Source organism: Peromyscus maniculatus, chromosome 13, assembly GCF_049852395.1.
Source record: "Peromyscus maniculatus bairdii isolate BWxNUB_F1_BW_parent chromosome 13, HU_Pman_BW_mat_3.1, whole genome shotgun sequence".
Lineage (NCBI taxonomy): Eukaryota > Metazoa > Chordata > Mammalia > Rodentia > Cricetidae > Peromyscus > Peromyscus maniculatus.
Window position 1 is genome coordinate 2,993,930 of NC_134864.1, and position 23,062 is coordinate 3,016,991.

Below are 23,062 nucleotides of genomic sequence, written 5' to 3' on the forward strand. Positions count from 1 at the left end.
CATAGAGAAAACCTTTCTCAAAAAGAATGGGGGGGAGGGGAAGAAAAAGGCATTACCTTCTCTTCTGAAGTAAACACTAAAAATATCAGGTAACTTTTGCATTAAGATTTCTGCCATTTGAAGTGCTCCAACTACTATCTTCAGGTCTTGGCTTGATAGCATGGAAGCAATGTGACTAAAAAACAAAACATTTGTGTATGAACTATCTGAAGTTGGTGATTATTTTTGGTCATACTACTTAAAATTTAAGAACAAAATTGTACTCTATTATAACAACTCTAATTTATATTAAATTCAGTTAGATTTTTAAAATTATGATTACGCCAAAATAGACATTAAAAATTATTCAAGACATTCCAAACTTCATTTTTTTCTGTAGTGATTTAGAAATTTCTAAAAATAACTTTAGATTTAAATTTCTAAATCATTTTAATATTTTCATGAACACACCTTGAAACAGCATGATTTTTCAGAACATCCTTCAGAAGTTCAGCATCAGCAAAATAAATTATCCTAAGAATTGCTCTAAGGCACTTATGTCTGACTGCAGGTCCTGCCGAGGAGCTATACACTTCATAGAGAACACCAAATAAGGTCTTAATGAAAGACTTAGCCAGTTCCGGGTCTTCTTTCATTAGCTGTGCTCGAGCATCATCCTTCTTTAACTCTGAATATCCACCTGTTATTTTAAAAAAAAAAAATTACTGTCCTGAAGTGACTGACCAACTGACCAACTAGAATAGAAGCAATTGGTTTTTACAAGTATTCAGCCCAGCAACTACTATGCAAATGTTTTTTATTATAGAACAAACATTAACTTACCTAATATTAAGAGATTACTGCACTGACCACTCTAACCAGCAGAAACCATTAGTGTAATCAGTGTACTAAGGAGACCTCTTCTTTGTGCTAAAGCATAATCTAACAGACACTAGGGAAATTTCAATACTAACTCACTAAAATACGAGCTACAAAAATGAGGGTTATAAGAAATGGAGTTGTTACTCAGATAAAAGCTATCAAAAAAAACTGAATAAACAAGGTAATTTTTGCTATTTTGTTCACAAAGAATATGTATAAGGAGAATGGAACTGATGAAGACTATGAACAAGAGTTTGGCCAATTATGGTTACACATCTTTCTCTTCCCCCATAAAGTACATTTGTTTATGTCTTATAATAGGACAGCTTTGAAACTACAATAGTATTAAATAGTGCAAAGGCTGTATACCTTATGAAGCTTCTAACATTTACTACCCAGACCTTTTCTGGGGGTGTGGTATCCGATCACTTAAAGAAGAAAAATTAGGCCGGGCGTGGTGGCGCACGCCTTTAATCCCAGCACTCGGGAGGCAGAGCCAGGCGGATCTCTGTGAGTTCGAGGCCAGCCTGGGCTACCAAGTGAGCTCCAGGAAAGGCACAAAGCTACACAGAGAAACCCTGTCTCGAAAAAACCAAAAAAAAAAAAAAAAAAAAAAAAAAAAAAAGAAGAAGAAAAATTAGTGGGAAAGACATCATACATGTAGTATTACTGGCTTATTCATAATAACTGATGAACAGGTTTTAGTGAATTATATCACCATTACTCAACTATGTAGCTGGAGTTTCCTGTGTCCACTGCTCAGACCCAAATAAACACACAGACTTATATTAATTAAAACTGTTGACCTAATGGCTCAGGCTTCTTGCTAGCTAGATCTTATACTTAAATTAACCATAATTCTTATTTATGCTTATCCATGTGGCTTGGTACGGTTTCTCAGTTCTACCTTCACATCTTGCTTCCTCTGTGTCTGGCTGGCAACTCCTGAATCAGTATTCCTGCTCCCAGAATTCTGCTCTCTGTCCTGCCTATACGTCCTGTCTGGCTACTGGTCAATCAGTACTTTATTAACCAATCAGAGCAACACATTCACAGCATACAAAGCAATATCCACAGAACGAACTTTTTTCAAAAAGTAAGGTTTTAACTTTAACATAGTAAAATTGCATATACCAAAACAATTATCAAGCAAGAATTACAGTTACAATATCTAGTCTATTTATAATAATTAGTCTATTTGTATTTGGCAAAATTTAAGAAGATATCCTCTCTATCCTATATTTGTGAGTCTAAGGTTTCATATCTAACTTATCTTTTATCGTAACTAAGGAAATTATAACTATCTAGTCTTCAACTACATTCAAGACCTCAGAAGGATATAACTGAGACTGGACTCAGCTGCCCCCTTTCTTCGAGAATGGAACCGTGGAGGTTCTCTGGGTTATAAAAAACTCTGCAGGCATATTTAGGTGTCCGACAGGAAGAGGAAGCAAAGAAAGGAAAACAGTCCTGGGAGATTAAGGGCTGAATGGGTAAGTGTTTGGGCCCCAGGAGGGGGAGGAACTTTAAAAAAGACAGGAAAGACGAGACAGGGAAGTGGGGTAAGTGCAGGAAGCATCCCATAGCAGCCAGTGAGGAGGCTGAGGGTGGAAGCCACCCAGGCTTTTGGAATTTGCCTCACGTGAGCACCACAACTATCTTACCCTGCTCAAAGGATATTCAATGAAACAATTACTAATAAAAAAGAAAATATTACAGGTTCCAGCTTGACAAGGCTAAAGGCTAGAACCTACATGGCAGAAGAAACATGGCTCCTTCAAGTTACTCTTTTGACTTCCACATGCATGTTGAAGAACATGTATACCCACACAGCATACTCAAAATCAGTTTAAAATAAATTCCAACAGTACATAGCTACTTAACTCAAAGGATACTTACTAGTGTTAGTATTGGCTAAGGGGTTAGGTTTTCTCTGAATGGCACGTGCTGTTCCCGTGTCCTCATTGATTTGCTGCATAGAATTAAAATCAATAGTATAAACTCGTCCCAGAGTGGACAAGCTTATCTCATCCTCACCGACCTGATGGGCTGCCTGAGAGCAAACAGAGAGAAACCTTGAATATAAACATGTAGAAATTCATTACCTTAAGCACAGCGGGGACCCTCCACACATGCTACATTACGTATCTATTTTATGTGGCTGGTAAACTGACAGAATGTGGAAATTACAATACTGTTGATGACAAAACTCATTGGTTTAACAAATCATGTTAAATTAAACCAAACCGTTAGCCCTGAGATCTCTGAGACAGAAGTCTAGGAAATACCAAGTCATAGAGCATAATTGACATGAAGATACTATTTGTATTTCAAAAGAAACTGCACTGTGAAAGAAATTTATATATGTCCTTAGAACTCTAGTTGTTACCCAATCAATTTCTAATAACCTACTAAAATTCTCCTTAAGCCAAATACCTTGTAGAATTGTCCTTATGTAAACAAGACAACCTCACATTTAAATGCTGTTCTAAGACTATAAGGAACACACCTAAAATTTAAGATTAATAATCTTAAATTGCAAACATTACATAGAAGGGTAACCTAGAGAATTTGCAAAATCCATTCAGATAACCTAGAGAAGTTGCAAAATATGTTACATATGGTTGTTGCACACCTGGAATCCCAGCACTCAGGAGATTAAGTCAAGAGGTTTCCAGGTTCAAAGACAGCTTAGATTATATAGCATAACCTATGACTTTAAAAACAAACAAATACTCTTAATTTAAAAGATCAATCTAAGCGGAGACTCCTAGAGAGAATGGAATAACTATCTGGAAATAGAGAATAAACTAATAGAGAAGATGTAATTATCAGGAGAATGCTAAAAAGAAAAACACTTAAGGTTAGAAATTAAGAACACTAGCAGCTGTGGCACAAGGGACCAGTCAACAATTAACTCTCATAAAATCACAAACTGGTGCTGAATTGAGTTCCTTTATAAGGACTCCTGACTTGAGAAACTGATTGGAGGAACTTATCTTTAAGGTACATCTTTACAAGAGAAATTGGTTGCATTTCAAACATTGTTTTAAATTTAGAAGAATTATTTGTATGTATAAAAATGCTAGCAGAAGCAGGGCATTGGTGGCGCATGCCTTTAATCCCATTGGGAGGCCAAGCCAGGCGGATCTCTGTGAGTTCAGGGTCAGCCTGGTCTATAGAACAAGATCCAGGACAATCCCCGAAGCTACACAGAGAAACCCTGTCTCCCAAATGTGGGGGGGAAAATGCTAGCAGAAAATGTACAGACTCTCCAGTGTTGCAATGCTTTTCTAGCACCAAGTCTTTGTGTCATCTGAGAAACTGAAGATTATTATTCCAGTGACTACAAACAACATTAGATGAACAGAAACCACAGCAACTGTCATGGAAAATCATCATTAACATTTTGTTATATTCCTCCAATGTATCACTCAGTTTCTTCTATCAAGTTGCCAAAAGTTCTATTGTTTTGAACACTGCTTTCATTTATATCATTAAAATCTATTACACTAATACTGAATTACATACTAATCTACGGTTCACCATTTCTGTATTCACCGTGGGGCAGGTATTTAACTTGTTTGCACTTTTTCCTCCATTAAGTATAAAAAGCACACATTGGGAGATTTCCTCTGGGTTGAAATAATAGACCTGGCTTTGAAACATAGTCTAACCCTCCAGTGTTTCCTTTGGGAAACAAAACTATGGGACAAAGAACTTAGATTACTTGCTCCAAGCCAAGCAGGTAGTTAGCAGCAGAAGCAGGACTAGAACATCATGTTTTCTGACCTCAACAGAATGAGGGCCTTCTTTCTCAGGAGACAAAATGAGAGAATCTTAAGTTAATTCAAAACTGAGCACACTAAACACACACAACCACCTCCCCATTCCATCCCTACACCCACACTCCACAAAAATAGGCATATTTAAATGGTACAATGAAACTACTACCTCAATGATCCGGCTGTCAATCCTGTTATAGGGATGCCAGAGACCTCGGTCATCCCGCCACTGCCAAATTGCACCATCTGTGTTCTGGGCATTTCCCTTCTTCAACATGGTATCAACTGCAAAAATGCCTTCTTTTGGTAAACATGGCATAAGTTCACTGCAAATGAAAAGTGCAATTATTTTAATAAGTAACTTTCTGTACCATCTGTAGGTATTAAGACTCTCAAGGAAAATGTCCCCATTCTTTACCAAATCAGAGATGTCAGTTCATACAGTTCTTGAGGACTTCGTGGCACAAGATCAATCTGCTCTTGACAACTTCCATTAGAGGCACCACACAGGAGGAAGTGAAGCGTTTCTGCAATGTCTGTTAAGCCAACAACAACAAAACATAATACACTCATTCACTTACCACCTTCCTTTCAAATATACTGGAAGTACATGGCCTATGAGGTAAGCATCTAAAGCTCGTAATTCCTGTCTTACATGATACTTACATGTTAACTCAAGAAACAAACATAATTAAAATGTTCTCCATATTAACTTTCCACTCCCCTGAAACAGTCTCTGGAGAATATAGCACCATAATCACTCAGATGCAGAGGTTTAGTCACTGTAAACACTAAAACCTAAGACAAAGCTGTGTCTGCTAGCTGTAGTGGGTTTTTAATACATATTATGTACATGTGAAAAAGCATAAATCCAGCTATTACTTTTTTTTTATTATCTTGGAAAGGTACCATTTTGTTATCTTTATCAAGTAATACAAATACACTCTAGTGTTTTACAAAGATGCTTTAATGGGCATGAACAGGATCAGAGGCAGACCACTTCCTTATCATACAACAGGCATCAAGCTTCATTCTGCAGTACCACAAAAAGTGACCTTAAAATTGTGTTGTGTAGTTTATTTTTATAAGTGATCAGGAAAGTAGCTCTTTTTTTTATACTACCCCATAAAAAGATAAACATGCTCACAATTACTTATCACTATAGAAGGAAAATGTGCCTAGTGGCTTCCATATACTATATAGGAAATTTCCTGGAATATGCAAAAGTAGTAAAAATGTGATATTAAAGGAAAATTATCCAGTGTATTCAGGGAATATTGTATATATTGTATATACTTATTGGATAATTTTTTTGTATTAGTTATAAGCTTTCTTTAATTTTAGACAAAATTAAATTTCATTCTCGAGGTACGTATCCTTCTTGAGCGTACCTCGAGAAATTTTAGACAAAAAGAGAGGAAATGTGGTGGTATTGTGTTCCCCAAAATATTGTGTACCTTAATAAACTTATCCCTCGGGGGAGGACTTGTCCTGGAGGAGGTGAGAATAGGGGAACCCATGGCTGATATGTAGAACTGAATGGTATTGTAAAATAAAATATATAAAATAAAAAATAAATAAATAAATAAACCAGAAAAGGTTTTTAGCACTGCTGGATATCCAACACCCAGACAGTCAGTTAAGTCTCTACCACTCACGGAGCTACAGTCCTGACCTCATCATATTTCTTCTTCAATATCCAATAGCATTTATCATTTCTTTTACTTTTGTGACTTAGGTTGACTTGTGAGTATGAAGAGCCACTTTTACAGCTTAAAATACAGTAATAAAAAAGCACTTACTTTGTTTCATAAGTTGAACAGCTAATGTTGGGCAGTTGGAACACATCAGAGAGAACATGCGAACCACCATTATAAACATCCCAGAACTTAAAATTGGTGGAGTCACTACCAACAGTTGTTGAACATTTGTAAGCAGATCTTTGGAAGCAACCTGCTGCAGTAAATTCTTCATGAACAAAAGAAGAGAAATTATTATGCTGTAATTCAGCAATTCTACTACTTCAAAAATATACTATCAAAGATGATACTCACCTCCTCGTGTTGAAAGTTGTCCACTAGACGTGCAAAACAAAGGCAAGTGCTTTCTACTGACTTTTTGTCCTATTTTTCACAAAGGAAAATAAAGTTTATTAATATAAAATGTTAGCACCACCAGTCAATTAGTTCTTTCTTTGCCTCAAATCTAGGTTACCTCATTATCAGATGTGAGCTTTGAAAAGAAAAACCTGCAAAGTGTAGTGAGTAATATTAAAGAAAAAACATTTGCATAGAGACTTGAAGATTCATGAATTTGACACCATCAGCAGATTCAATGCCCTAAGCACTAAGGAATGAAGTTCCTGATAACCAAAAAAAGATTTGGCTATTAGAACAGACTTGCTATAAAAATAAAGTCCTCTTGAAGAAACATCTGTAAATGTTCCTCATAACAACAAAACCAATATTATGTTTACTTCATTAATGGAGCAATGAGGCTTCCTTCTGTAAAAATATAAATCAAATTGCAAAAGTGTACATCTTTGGTGCTACTAGATTCTCTAGAAAGCAAGCTAGAAAGTAGCGGCCAACTAATTTAAATATTCTGATTCTTGGTTCTCATTTATGAAGTAAGGATGTTAGTTAGTATTGATTTTCACAATGAATTACAGAATATATAAATGATCTCAATTTGAACTATGCTTTTGAAAAATAAACAAATTAAACCAGGCATGGTAGTGCATTCCTGAATCACAACATTTGGGGGCCAGAAGCCAACTGATCTAAGCTAGCTAGGGCTATAGAAAGACCATATCCCCAAAATAAATAAGAAACAAACAAACTGACTAGGCATGTATGATGTAGACTTGAAATAATTGAAGTTCAGTGATAATCTGGACTGTAAGCTGTCCCTTGTCCCACAAAGAAAAGAAAAAAATTTAATGCCTTTACTCTATCATTATAGAAATGTAAGAGACAAATGTCTCTTAAGCATATTCTGTACATCTAATTTTAACAAGGCTTAACATAATTTGGAGAAGCAAATTTAAAGTTGATTCCTTAAAAAGTGTCTCTAGTAATAAATAACATTATTGGTAAAGGGTACAAGAAAACAGTTTCTCTCTGACCTCCAGATGTGACAGCTCAGTCTCCTCCATTTAATTGTGGTATGAATTCTGTTCTTTAAACTACTTCTGGTGTTTTACCTTTTACATACCTACTCTGCTCTCCTCCAACCCCAACAGGTGGAATTTGCACTTTTCATTTCTATTTCAAGACAACCTATCTCTTCCAGTCTTAACCCACGCTCCCAATGCCTTTTAAAGAGATCCTTCTAAAAGTAAATTCTGACCTTACAAAGGAAAATCTCAATTGTTACAAAGTCATAGTTGCTATCAATATAAATATACTGAATGAAATACCTATCATTTGAGTAAATCTGCCAAAAATCTTATTAAAAAGTAACCTAATTAATGCGACTGGATAATAATACACTTAAGAAGACCTCAGAAGGAAGGAAAAAAAAAAAAAAAACACTTTCAAGGCATAGGAAACAGATTCATACTTTACCTGATGAGTTAGCCTTTGGGTAAGCAATGGTAGGGAATCTGCCACAAAATGAAACTCATCTGGTGTGATACTCTGGCAGCAATTAGCTGCAATTGCTAGTGCATTTCTTTGGGCATTTATGCTGAAGAATTCTAGATACAGCAAGCAATCTGCCAAACCACCCTAAAATACAGAAAACTGTTAAAATGAAGGGAAAATATTCTTTACCAAAAATAACTATTAAAATGTCTAGTACATCACTTTGGGGGAATATGTCCTCTTCCAGAGCTACAAGGAACTAGCACAATGTAGTTCTGAGATAAACATCAAAGGAAATACAGTCCTTCAGCAACAACACTTACCGCCTGTAAAATGGCTTTACTGTGTCGCCGTGACAACATCTCCAAGGCAGTTAAGGCCTGCTCTGCCACATCAATACACTGAATAACTTGCAGCTAGGAACATTAAAGTAGGTACCAAAGGTTATTATTTATTCTTCAACAGTACTTTATCTACATGAACATTTTACTTCCTCTATTTGTAGCCACTTACGCTAGCTCCACCATGAAACCAAACTAAAAAACAACTCACCCTTGAGTAAAAGCTAGAAAGCATAGCTGGCAGTTTCCTCCCAACAATTTACTCAGTTTCAGGATACTGAAAATATATTACCATAAGACAAAACTTCTATTTTAAAACAAATGAGTTGATACATGTAACAATTTTTTTAAACCAGGCTTAAAATTTGAGTATATTTCAGAGTAATTAAATTTTATCATTACTCATTAAAAAAATTAGAGTGCCGGGCGGTGGTGGTGCACGCCTTTAATCCCAGCACTTGGGAGGCAGAGCCAGGCGGATCTCTGTGAGTTCGAGGTCAGCCTGGGCTACCAAGTGAGTTCCAGGAAAGGCGCAAAGCTACACACAGAAACCCTGTCTCGAAAAACCCAAAAAAAAAAAAAAGTAATATACACCAAAAGCACAACCTACTATTGAAAATTTACATACAACCTACATATGAAAAATTTCTTTTCTCCACTGGTCAATTCTGTGAACATAAGCAAGATCCTTTGTCTCAAACTTATCAGCTATCAAATGAGATTATAAATAGCTATCAATTCTACTGAACTATTTTTCTCCTAACTCTTATTTTTACGATTGTGATGTGTTTATGCTATGGAACACATGTAGAAGACCTTCCACTGTGTACAATCAGGTCTCAAGTGTCTTGTGTCTCATCTATCCTCTATCTTACAGGTGCTGAGAGCATTGTGCCTGGCTTTTTTATGTGTATTCCAGAGATGATAAAAATTCAGGTCAGAATGTTTACCCTATAAGCACTATTACTCACTGAGGCATTTCACCAGCCCCCAATATATTATTTTTTAATAAAATGCTTTATGCTGTTCTCTGATATTAATATATTCAATACTATCATTCAAATCATAAAATTGTGCTTATTTCGTAAATGATTTATTAGTTTCTACTTTAAACTATTAGTCTGTTATAGATAAAATGTTTTTTTCTGGTATATTGATTGAAAACACAGACTTCAATTACATCATAGAAATGAATTAAAGAATTCAAAACTCCTGTGCACTTATGAACAAGTTGTACGAAATCATGACTACCTTTTCTAAGAAGACAGGGATAGCATCTACGACAACAGCAGATGACCGAGGGAGTGCTTCCATCATATAGGTTAAGGCTCGGCAAGCATGATTCATCTAGAAAACAAGATGAGATTTTATTCAATAAATACTCATATTAATGTTTAGAGTGCCTTTAAAAATACATGATGTACTTACAATGTCAAAATTATGTTCCATCTGCAGTAATGTTATCTGTTAAAAACATAACAAAGTATTAAGCACATTGTTGAAATATTTCTTGCATTTATCTGATAGAAGAATTTGTTCCTTATGCGAGCTCGCACAGACGCACGCACACGCACACACGCACACGCACACACACACACACACACACACACACACACACACACGACAGCAAGGCATACATCAGAATTATTATGCTTAGGATATCATTCATTACATGCAACAGCTATGGACTGGCAATGCTGTTATAAGGCATCAACTTAAAGAAATCATCATTTCTGTTGCTTAAAACCAACCATTTTAGTAGTTCTAATATCCTTGAAAGAAGCCCATTAACAGAGGATTTACCAATTGACACATCATTAGCACCAGCAATGACTGGTATTTGCTGAATTATTATTAACACAGACCAGTTTACATTCTGTGTACATCTGAAATAAGTACCAATATAGCAATATGTTAATCATACAGTAAAATGTGATTTGAAAATAGGATTGAATATATTAGACACTACAATTAATAAATGAGATCAATGTAATTATTTCACAAATAAATAAGTCCAAAAATCAGAATTTACATTATTTTCTCATTTGAAAAAGACTTCACAGAAATTGCAGCTATTTTTGTCAAAAGAAGGAATGCAAAACTGGAAAATTTTAAATGCACTGTACTTCAGGTATCAAGTACCATTCAATTAAATGGTGATAATAAAAGATATACAATACCCATGACTTCTCGGGTAAATAAATATGTATAATACATGCCTTGAAAAAGTTCTTCAAAACTAAAACATTTACACACATTCACCATCTAAATCAGTCACTTAGAAAACACATGTAAATTCAAAAGGCTTTCATAGGAAACACCAAGTTTCCTAATTGAAAGATGGAATCAATCAGCTGTAACACATTCCCTTACACCAAAAGGGATGACTAATAAATGTCAATTGTTTTAATCTCCTTTCTGTTGCTATGATAAAATACCCTGAAAAAAAGCAACTTAGAGAATAAAGGGTTATACGTCAGTTAACAAGTATAGCATAGAGTTCATCATTCCAGAGAAGTCAAGGCATGGACTTAACTTAGCCAATCACAACAACAGTGAAAAACAGAAGTTAATGTGTTTATGCTTACTCCTGTTCAGTACCATCTCAGTATATAAAGTCCAGGATGCCCTGTGTAGGACATGGTAGAGCCCACATAGGCTGTGTATTCAAGTTAATATAAAGATGACAATTCCCCAATACATGAGCCCAGGCCAAGATGATCAAAGATCCCTCCCAAGTGATTGTAGATTATGTCAAGCTGGGATTGAGTAATAAACACTCAATCTTTCTCAACCACAAAGACAACCCAAAATAAGTTCACTTATTATTAGCCCAAAAACTGGGAAATTGAACAATAAACCCTAACACATTTTTTTACAGTGTAGAAACAAAGCATTACTGATGGGCTGAATAACTTTAAACCATTTAAGTAATGAAGATCAAACGAGTGACTTCAACAAAAACTTGGCGCAAAAATATTTACAAACTCAAGCTGGGTTTACAGCTCATTAAGATAGAGTATTTATTTGTACAGCATGCATATAGGCAAAGTAAACCAACAGAAAAATAGTAAGTATGCTTACCAAAGCTGGAACAACACTCTTCACAGGAAACCCTCCTAGAGTCTCTTCGTTTCCCATAACCAATAGCTGACACATTTCAATGACTGCCTGAAGCTGTTGACTCTCATCACTCGCTTGTAGTCCTTGAAGAAGCTGTTGGGCCTTGGAACCTTCAAAGGAATAGAAGGCATTACTTTTAAACACTGAGAGCTGGAGACACAGCTCAGCACTTAAGAATACTATTACTCTTCCAGAGACTCCAACATTTCTGGCAGCAATGTCAGGCAGCTCATAAGCATGGATAACTGCAACTCCAGACAATCTAACACCTCTTCTGGCCTCCTCAGGTATTCATCCACACATGTGTGCACAGAAACATGTAGAAACACTCACAAACATGAGGGGAAAAAATTTAATCTTTTTTAAAAATTATAATAAACATTGAAGAGCTGGGGAGATGGCTCAGTAGTACTCTAAGATCAGATTTCAAAACAAATGTTTCTCCAACCATATAGAAATAAAAGATATAATACAGAAAACCTTAAAGGAATACTCACTCCTGGAGACAGACATTATAAGGCAAAAAGAAAAAAGAAAAGCAAACTGAAGTCTATGCCACTTAAACACTCAAAGGAGAGCTACTGTGTCTGCTCAGCCTTAACATGACCTCAATTACTTGGTTTATGCCTTTCTAACTTAAACAAGTTAGCAGAAAAATTCAAATCACCAAAAACCAACAGGAACTGTTTGCTTTGCCATATCTGCGCTTTCAAAGAAATGAATGTAGTGAGTATAATTTTAGTCCAATAAAAATTTCTTAATGATGGTATCTGGGTATCAAAAGAATGTTATGTTTCTTTAAATATACACACCAGGATTAAATAGAAAACAAATAGTAGAGAAAAGGAAGCAAAATTAAGACAGGCAGAATAATGCATTTGAAGTATTCAACACAAAAACAAACAACCTTTGTAGTTCTAACTACATTAGCAGGTGCTGGCTACTGAAGTGGTTTTTTTTAAGCCTCAATTCCATTATGCAAATTCATTACAGCACTCAAAATTAAAATCAATGTTGGGGTTTGTGCTACAGTACATACCTAGTATTCACAAGGGTTTGATCCTCAGGATGGTAAACAAATGAGTAAAATCTACCAATATATATTGTCTCTTCATAGATGCTTTCCTATTCATAGTATTTGCACAGTGGGCTTTTAAACCCAGTTATCATTAAGTTTTAAAATATATAAATCTGAGCCGGGCGGTGGTGGCGCACGCCTTTAATCCCAGCACTCGGGAGGCAGAGGCAGGCGGATCTCTGTGAGTTCGAGGCCAGCCTGGACTACCAAGTGAGTCCCAGGAAAGGCGCAAAGCTACACAGAGAAACCCTGTCTCGAAAAAACCAAAAAAAAAAAAAAAAAAAAAAAAAAATATATAAATCTGGATACAAAAATATCTGAACATAATTTCCAACCTATATGAAATTTACAGCAAAACAAGTTTATTATAATTAAGGTTCAGTGATCTTCCTGATGACATAACCCTTAAAAAGGACTTTTTTATTGTACGTAGCTAACAAATTACATAATTGCTGCCTACTACCTTGCAATAATTAAAAGTCCACCTGAAAATAAAATGCACAGACATGTTCAAAAGAATACAACTTCTACATTCTAAACTAAATATTAGTATCAGTAAAGCAGGTGTATCATTTGTGCTAAATACATAATTTTTTAAAAAGTAATTGATGAAAAGAATCTCAAGTAGTTCCTAATTTCACTTAAAAAAGGATGAAATGCTATACACCAAGTCTATCTCAGAAACATTATCACATACAGAGAGTAGAACAGGCAAATATGCCATGCAAGGGGTGTCTCATAAACACTGAAGCTGGTAATCTTAAGTATAATTATTATCAGTGAGATTGCAATTACCTAAAGCCCTATATCCAACTGTGTTTCTAAAGAGACCTTTAGTAAAAACAATGGCCAAACTGCTACATACCTATGATGTATGAAGAAATCTAATTACTAGATCAGTAGATTTTAGATATAAAATGATCATTTTATACTCATAAACAATTAAGTTAGGTTCAATGGTAGACCATGTGACAGGCATAGATGATGTCATGAATTCAACTCCACTAGCAGAAAACAGGAGAATAAGGCAGCAGCGGCCATCACCACCCATGCCACAGTTTCTTAAGTAGGCTAAATGTATTTAAAACTTGGTGCAGATAAAAAGAGAGATGTTCTTAGGGGGGCGCTGGTGGTGAACGCCTTTAATCCCAGCATTGGGAGGCAGAGCCACGCGAATCTTTGTGAGGACAGCCTGGTCTACAGAGCGAGATCCAGGAAAGGGACAAAGCTACACAGAGAAACCCAAAAGAAATGTACTTAATGCCTGGCAATTAATACATTATATAGTATAATATACACAAGATTAAAAATACCCTTTTTCCAAAACAAAAATTTAATGAGAACTGTGTTACTGTGTCTGGCAAGTCATCTCTCAATGTCAAGTCAAGTTTAGTAACAACAGGATATATTAGCGCCTATGCTGAAATCAAGTATATGTGAAAAAATGTTCCCCATTTAGTCACAAAGATTAAAAACACTAATTTAGGAGTAAAGACCAATTCGGTTAATGTTTAATATTTGAAAGGCATCATAAAGCAAAAATGGAATTACTGAACTCAGCAGCACTGAATAAAAGTACTGATTCAGACCTGCACTAAAAATGTAACTGACAACTTGGAGGAGAATTGGATGGCACTGATTTGGTTCTTATTAAGCTACCAGCAATTTGTGGTAACACTTCAAAAAAAGTTCAAAGCACCAGCACTCCAACTACTAGTCACAGCCTTATCTTTGCATGCAAGGATTTCAGGAACCTAAAACATAGCAACAGATCAACATTCCAATAAACAGAAGATGAAGAGTTGGCAGGCCAACATTTTCTATTAAGAGCCAAACAATAATTATTTTAAGCTTTTGCAGGCCATACGATCTCCATCGTAGCTATCTTATCTAATTCTGACTCTAGTATTATAGTTCAAAAAATAGACATAGATAGTACAAAACTAATGAACATGGCTTTGATCCATTAAGACTTTATGGATAGTAAAATTTGAAATTCACTGAATTTTTTTAAATTCAAAATATGAGGCATTTTTTTTTCCAGGCATTTAAAAAGGTAAAGGACATTCTTAGTTCTCAGGCTAGATAAAAAGAAGCAGGAAAAGTCAGTGAATGTTTTATAAAGAAAAACATTTTGTGTTTTATGAAGAAAAAGAATGAAAGTTACCCTGTCAAGCCTCTTCAGTTCTTTTATACAAAATGTTGTAAATACATAAATAAAACAAATACTAGGCTTAATTGTTTAAAAAAAAAAAACTGGGAATACAGGACTAAGAATTATAAAGAGAGGATGTGAGGGCGATCTGGCTGCGACACCTGTCACCCCATTGATCGCCAGGGTTGATTCCTCTGATCTGGCTGGCTAGCGGGTGTCCCCTTCCTCCCTCACCGCTCCATGTGCGTCCCTCCCCAAGCTGTGCGCTCGGTCGAAGAGGACGACCTTCCCCGAATAGAGGAGGACCGGTCTTCGGTCAAGGATATACGAGTAGCTGAGCTCCCCTGCTAGAACCTCCAAACAAGCTCTCAAGAATTATAAAGAGAGGAAAAAGAAAATCAACACTTCTAGGATATTAACTGTGACAAATACTTGGAAAAAACAATGAGCTGGGAATACACAAAGTTCAATTGCTCCAGCACTACCAACAAAGAAAATAAGTGGCAGTGGCACTACAGAATTTCAAAAGAGAAATCTGCTATAAAGAAACAATGAATTACCTAGAACTAAAAAGCACAGTATTTCAAATTAACTCAATACAAAGCAAGAAGTAAGAAAAGATTGTAGCATACAACTAACTGGCCGGGCGTGGTGGCGCACGCCTTTAATCCCAGCACTGGGGAGGCAGAGGCAGGCAGATCTCTGTGAGTTTGAGGCCAGCCTGGTCTACAGAGCAAGATCCAGGAAAGGCGCAAAGCTATACAGAGAAACCCTGTCTCCAAAAAAGAAAAAAAAAAAGAAGAAGAAAAGAAGAAGAAAAGAAGGAGGAGGAGGAGGAGGAGGAGGAGGAGGAGGAGGAGGAGGAGGAGGAGGAGGAGGAAGAAGAAGAAGAAGAAGAAGAAGAAGAAGAAGAAGAAGAAGAAGAAGAAGAAGAAGAAGAAGAAGAAGAAGAAGAAGAAGAAGAAGAAACAACCAAACTGGTATTGGGCATGGTGGCACAAACCTTTAATCCCAGCACTTAGGAGAGAGGCAGAAAGCCCTAGAGTTCCAGGACGACACAGAGAAACACTAACTAGAAAACATACATACACACACCCTTGCTCACAGGAAAAAGAAAAGTTTAATGAAGATAAACTATAGCAATCAGGGCAAAAAGTGCTGATAGAGAATGTTACACAAGAGAAAAATGTCCTTTGAAATTTTAGGCACAACAATTTTTCAAACAAAAACAGATGATTATTGGTCACCCTTAACTCCTATGAAATACAGTCCTTCAGCTGGAAGAAAATCATGTAAGCAGAAATTAAGCACAATGGGAAGAAGAATAAACATTTTTAATAATGCATCTAAAACAATTATTTGTTATCAGATTTCTTTTTTTTTTCCTTTTTTGATTTATGTTTTGTTTTATTGTTTATCAAGATAGGGTTTCATTTGTGTAACAGCCCTGGCTACCCTAGAACTGACTTTGTAGACCAGGCTGTTCTCAAACTCACTTAAGATTTGCCTGCCCTCTGCCTCTCAAGTGCTGAGATTAAAGGTGCGCAGCACCACCACCACCACCACCACCACCACCCAATCAATTTTTTAAAATGGAATCATGAAATTTACAGGCAAATGGCTGGAACTAGAAAATGTCATCCTGAGTAAGGTAACCCAGACTCAGAAGGGCAAACATGGTATGTACTCACTCATAAGTGGATACTAGATATAAAGTGAAGAACAATCAGACTGCAACCCCCAGATACAGGAAGGCTACATAGCAGGGGGGACCCTAGGATGACTGTGGCTTATAATTAAGTTTTGGTTTTCGCCAATCACTGGGCAAGCTTTAGTGAAACATTTCACTACTACGATAAGAATTTGTACTGTATCAAGCTGATGACAGAACTTTCAGGAGGGGAGGCTTTTTAGATTATGGATTAGCCTATAGAAAAATGTCTGCCATAAATCAAACAGTGAAGGGGAATCTCACTTACCCAACTTAAGTAAAACATAGCTCGCTGAACAAATGAAAATAGGTTTCTTCTGTATCCCAGGAACTAATCAATATTCATATATATATAATTCAGCTAGCATTTGGCTTAAAGGGGCTTATTGGAAAATGTTATCATTTTTACCATTTTCTAAAGAGAAAATATTTTCCTGTTTACAATAACCCTGGACTGTTGAATTATAACCTGTTTTTATGTTCAAGCTATCCATGTATTATTTCTTCTGCAGTAGTTAGTACATGTTTTTACATTAAAAAGGAACAAAATACTATAGAATTGTATTATATGAAATTCATAGAAACAGAAAGTTTAGACATTATCTCAAAATGGAGAAGAAAGGAATATAGAGCAATGATTTCCTAAGTACAGGATCTGTTTTGTGTGATGGGAAAATCCCACAAATGGACAGTAGTATCATGAATGTAATAAATCAATACATTAATGTAATTAATGAATATCATAGAATTATTGAATAAATGAATGAATAAAAAAAGAAATATCTCACACAACAGTAATAGAGATTAGGATCTAAACCACTTCAATTTTTAAACTGTTTGTCATATGATAAATTATTTAAGGCTATATATAATAATTTCTAGCGAAACCATTAAAACACACAACTGACTAATAGAAGAGGAAAATATATTAAAAAGAATACAAGGTGATTATCAAAATGTAAGTTAACAGTTCTCACCTTAAGTTTTATAAAAAGCCCAAAATATAACACTATACTATTGTTATACATGATAAGTAAAAATACAGGGTTCTATATCTCCACAGTGGTGAATTAGTAGCTAATAAAACTTTGTGTACATCTACCATTTTATCCAACAACCCTGTTTTCATAGAAAAGAAATGCCCAATTCAAGACAAGATGTCCAATTTAAGACGAGAGAAATACAAGGTGGCTCCATGTAGAAAACAACTCTGCTTAAATGTACTTATGATCAGGATAGTACCAGCATCTAGTATGTGGTAGTTAATAAATATTCAAGAGTTCTCAAGAAGAAAGGTATGGTAGTATCCACCTGATGTGGATGATTGATTGATAAATAAAACTCTGATTGGCTAGCAGCCAGGCAGGAAGGATAGGATAGGCAGGACGAGGAGGAAAATAATTCTGGGAGGTAGAAGGGTGAGGCAGCTGCTGCCATGACTAGCAAAATGTAAGGTACCGGTGAGTCACGTGGCAAATTATAGACTAATAAAAATGGCTTAATTTAAGATATAACAGCTAACAAGAAGCCTGAGCATTTAGGCCAAACAGTTTAAATAATATAAGCGTCTGTGTGTTTATTTTATAAGTGGGCTGTCAGACTGCTGGGACTTGGCAGGACCCAGAGAGCAAACTCAAGCTACATCCACCCATTATCCCAATATATGGGAGACACAAGGACCCAGAGTTGTAATTAAGCCTGGGCAATATTTTATAACTCACAAAACTCTCAAAAAGGGAACTTTGTGGCAGAGTATGTCACCTGAGATGAAGGGAAACAAAAACACAACTGCTTTTTAAGTTTTCTTACTAATAAAAGCCAGAAATGAGTTGTTTTGTTTGAATATATGTCTATGTGAGGATGTCAGATCTTGGAGTTACAGACAGTTGTAAGCTGCCATGTGGGTGCTGAGAATAGAACCTGGTGATCTGGAAGATCAGTCATTGCTCTCAACCTCTGAGCCATCTATCCAGCCCGCTGTTTGTTTCTTGTGAGAGACACCAGAGGGAAGATTCGGGAATAAAAATTACACATAATGCAATGTTTTTTTATTTTTTTTTGTTTTCCTTTTTTTGTTAATTGAGACAGGGTTTCTCTGTGTTGCCTTGGCTGGAACTCACTTTGTTGACCAGAATGGCCTCAAACTCTGAGATCTGCTTCTGTCTCCCTAGTGCTGGGATTAAAGGTATATGCCATCAGGCATATCATATAATGCAATGTTTTAACTACAAAATAAAACTTAAAAAGTCTTAGCAAATAAAGATGCTTGCTACATAAACCTGACAACTTGAGCTCCATCCTTGGAACCTATACAAAACTAGAGAGGACCAACTCCAAAGTAGCACTCAGACCTCCAAATAGTTGTCCTAGCATGTGCAAGCTATGAGGTTATTAGAAAAATGATTAGATGTTATCAAAAAGACGTTAACTGGACTTTTAACTACAGAACAGTATATTCCGTTATAAATAGTCACTGTTATGTCAGTGTTATAATTAATCTGATAGTAGTCTGGGTTATAATTAATCTGATAGTAGTCTGGTAAGAAGCAATGCTGCAGAGAAATCAATATCAGATTCATATTAACAATGTCTTAAGATAAAAAATGAATTCAAAATATATAATCAGATGACATAATTGTATGATTCTTTCCTACAGCTAGAAAATTTAATTTTTTTATAAGAATGTGGATTACTTAGCAGTCAAAAGTACAGAAGGAAGTCTAAAAGATGCTAAATTATTACACCTACAAGTAACCAATAACAATTATTCAGATACTTCAAGGGAGGAAACATTTTAAAGTATTCACTTACTAGCTCCGCTTCCAATTGTTCTATGGAAAAGCTGTGACATCCGAGGACCAAGAGGACCAAACAGGTGAGGAGGAAGACCCCTGGCCTCTAACAGGGCTAAAGAAAAAAGAAAGGCAGGGGAGTAGTTGAGTTGATTTAAGACAACTGATCTTACCTAAAAATGTCAAGGAAGTGATTCATCTCACACAATTGAGTTAGCCCAATGTTACTTTCTACTCTAAGTTTTAAAAGAAACTAAATTAAATCTCTAAGACCTCAGACATACACAAATTTAGTTGCTACATTAAAGTACCCCATGACATCTTCAAATATGTTAAAGTTTTGGAGAGAACTTAAAAATACATTCTGATCAAAACTATGTAAGAAAACCATAAGGTAAATTACTATTTTAGATAAGTCATATATTAAGAGCCCCTGCCTCATTTTCCCATTAAAATTGCTTCCCAGAGAGATTTCAGCAAACCTGTCCAAAAATATGAAAAACTTGACACCATTTTTACCAGTTAACAAAGAAAAGCTGTGCATCTAACTGGTATCAAAGGGAAAATTTAAAAACTTGTTATTTCTCTCAGAAACTGTAGTAAAGCAATGTGAAACTACACATAATGTATTAGAAATCTATTAAAAATCCATCATCTGAGATATAAGTACAAACCTACCTATACATGGAATATACATAATATTGTATTTTAAAGGCTCTGTCAAATTTTTTTAAAAAAAGAATAAAGAAAACTAACTAGAGTTTACGAAAGAACATGGGACTTGGGGAAAACTCACCCTATTAGATTTATTTTTATTTAATTTATTATTATGTTTTTAGTTACCAGAGAATAACAACATATTGAGGTGCTTCGTAAGTTATTACTAAAGCCAATTACACATGTAATCATGTGAAGAATTTTTTTTGAAAAAATATGAGGCTTTGCTTGGTTAAACAGTAAAAATGAAGACGCAGACAGGTCATCTCTGAAACCAAAGCATCATGTTGTCATTAAGCACAATTTGTTTCCCAGAGGTGCATGTATACCTAGAATTGCTAGACAATGTTCAAGTGAATATATATGAACTGAGTTCAAGTCAAGAATAGGAGGATCTGCAGCCTGCGGTAATCATTTCTTGCAAACTCAATAGCTGTCTTTACCTTGTAATCGTCCCATCTCAGAATCATCCGATTCACTCTCCCCAGAGGTGGTCATGCCAACAGCCCCTGCAACAGAACTAGAGGCTTGGGGAGAGGGGGAAGGTAAGGATTAGGAGGAGCATTTAATCTTGTATGTCTGGCTTACCTTAAAGAAAACCAAAGCTTACAGACTATAATAAATTAAATGTGTCATCCTACACACTCAGACCTTCTACACTCTCTTCCATGAAAAAGGAGAGCTCAGCTACTTTATAAAAACATAAGCATAAGCTCTGTAACCTTCAAGCTCTTGAAAGAGCTTTCTCCCAGATTCCTCAGCCACTCAATCAAGTCAGACTCTAAATGACATTTCAGAAATGTAAATAACCATTTATCTGCTTTCTCTAATTGCAATAGTATGAAAAGATTATACATACTCATCTTTTTAGGATGAAATACTGAAGATATATATTACAATTAACACATAAGTGCAAAGAATTGCTATAAAAGAGAGGGAAGCTAAGAAGTCAAAAATTAAAGTAGAACGAAGAAGTAGAAGGATTCTACTACAAAACATGTATGAACCAAGTCAAAAACAAAGCCAGTTTAAGTTAAAGCAGCAGATATTATGAATCTGACCAAAGGAGAAATACTATTCTTAGAGGAACTAGTAGTCCAATAAATCACTAAGTGCATGCTGAAACCTACACAGCATTTGATCTACACATGACAACATCATTAAAAATATCATCAAGCCTGCTTATTGGATAATGACAGAATGCCATTCAAGAAGACAGGTTTATGCTTGACAAATTTTGAGAGTTCTTCAGAGCAGGACATGGTGGCAAGTGCATCACCAGCATAGGGGTCTCTCCCTCTCTCCCTCCCTCTCCCCCCTCCCCCCCCCCCACACACACGAGATCTTATTTAAAAGTAAAAGATGCCAATGTGCCAGTCACCAACCAATTCTACATTTTTAGAAAATATTTCTATACATATTATATTCTTTAACTTCAAACTTCAATGGATTCTTTAATTATTAAATACAGATTAGAACAAAAGCTAACAAAGAGTGGCCCGAAGGCCTAATCCAAACCTTTCGTTATTTGATAATATAAGTGATAAGAAGAGAGCCAAGCCCAGCTTTTTATAGAGGTACTAGGGATCTCAATTCATACTTTTCCACTTTTGCAGCAAAAGCTTAGACACTGAGTCCCTCCCCAGCCTTTGGCAGCTCTTTCCAAGTCTGACACAGTTGTCCAATGATGTTAAGTTCCCTTTACATACTGTTTTACAAAATTACATGTTCAGGCTAGTCTCGCCTTTAAGCTAACTTAATTAAAAATAGATAGCTGTTTGGTGAAATGTTAACAGCTGTCAACTCAAAAATTCATTAGTCAAACCCAAAAACTTTATTCACAGGACATACCATATCTGCCTCTATAGTCAAATATAAAAATATGACTATCAGCAGAGACAATCATTTTATAAACAATTCAACATTAGAATATAAGGCTTACAGAAGGATTTTTATTTGCCAGAAACTGCTAAGTGTCATGGGTAAGTAAAGGAAGCAATAGGAAGATTTGTATGTCATAAAACTTTGTAGTAAGACAAAAAGCAGCTTTTTTTTTTTACTGTAGTCTCCATCACAGGGTAAAACAGTCCTAACAAAATTTGTAGTACTAAACAAAAGAGGGAGAGAAAAACTGGGTGCTTCCCAAGTGGTGTTGGTGCAGGCCTTTAATTCCAGCACTCAAGAAGCAGAGGCCAGCCTGGTCAAGTTCCAGGATAGCTAGGGCCGTTCAAAAGAGAAAGCCTATCTCAAAAAAATCAAAACAGAAAAAAGGAAAGAAAAGAAACTGGGTGCTGGGTATGGCAGCTTATACCTTTAATCCCGGCACATAGGAGGGGAAACAAGGTGAGCTCTGTGAGTTGGAAGCCACAGTGACTACCAGGCCAGCCAGAGCTCCATAGTGAGAACCTATCTTTTTTTGTTTATATGACTGTTATCATTATATTTATATACTTTTAATTTCAAAACTAAATAAAACCAAAAGCACCACAATAGATAACACCCAACCCCACTATTTGGTGAAGGAGGGAGTTTTCCTGTCTTAAGACAACAATGACAGAACAGAGGAAAATAACAACTAGACACTAGCAGAGAGCCAGGTAGAGACCCTGTCTTTTTAAAACAACGAAAATAGTTGCTTTCTAGGACATAACCCTGATCATTTCTTGTAGTTATGAATTATGAAGTCTTGATATTAAAAAGTGAATGCCAGAACATTATCTATTTTTCCTTGCCATTTCACTATTCTGAAAGAAGTCTACCAACTACAGAACCACTCTTCAAGAGAAAAACATCAAAAAGTACTTGAAAACACCACAGATGTGTCCTCTATGCTAATTTTGCTTTGTATTTTACACATAGAGAAAATAAAATACATTTTCTCACAAGTACTTTGCCACAAGCCAACAGAGGAA

The 23,062-nt window shown here is 35.7% G+C and overlaps 1 protein-coding gene across 50 annotated transcripts in view; it reads right to left on the reverse strand.

Moving 5' to 3' along the window:
• Positions 1-23,062, reverse strand: part of Trip12 (thyroid hormone receptor interactor 12) — a 128,714-nt gene that overhangs the window by 42,190 nt on the left and 63,462 nt on the right. For 20 of the 50 annotated variants that reach the window (XM_076549440.1, XM_076549447.1, XM_076549462.1 and 17 more), the window contains 14 exons: positions 20,594-20,677; positions 19,453-19,548; positions 11,659-11,807; positions 10,003-10,038; positions 9,826-9,921; positions 8,557-8,649; positions 8,216-8,377; positions 6,701-6,769; positions 6,449-6,614; positions 5,065-5,182; positions 4,816-4,972; positions 2,761-2,914; positions 451-679; positions 57-175 (listed from right to left, as the gene is read on the reverse strand). In XM_076549440.1, the coding sequence (XP_076405555.1) occupies positions 57-175; positions 451-679; positions 2,761-2,914; positions 4,816-4,972; positions 5,065-5,182; positions 6,449-6,614; positions 6,701-6,769; positions 8,216-8,377; positions 8,557-8,649; positions 9,826-9,921; positions 10,003-10,038; positions 11,659-11,807; positions 19,453-19,548; positions 20,594-20,677 (1,728 nt within the window). Of the gene's footprint in view, positions 1-56; positions 176-450; positions 680-2,760; positions 2,915-4,812; positions 4,973-5,064; positions 5,183-6,448; positions 6,615-6,700; positions 6,770-8,215; positions 8,378-8,556; positions 8,650-9,825; positions 9,922-10,002; positions 10,039-11,658; positions 11,808-19,452; positions 19,549-20,593; positions 20,678-23,062 lie in introns of all 50 variants that reach the window. The other 30 variants (XM_076549445.1, XM_076549465.1, XM_076549459.1 and 27 more) reach the window with 4 other exon arrangements.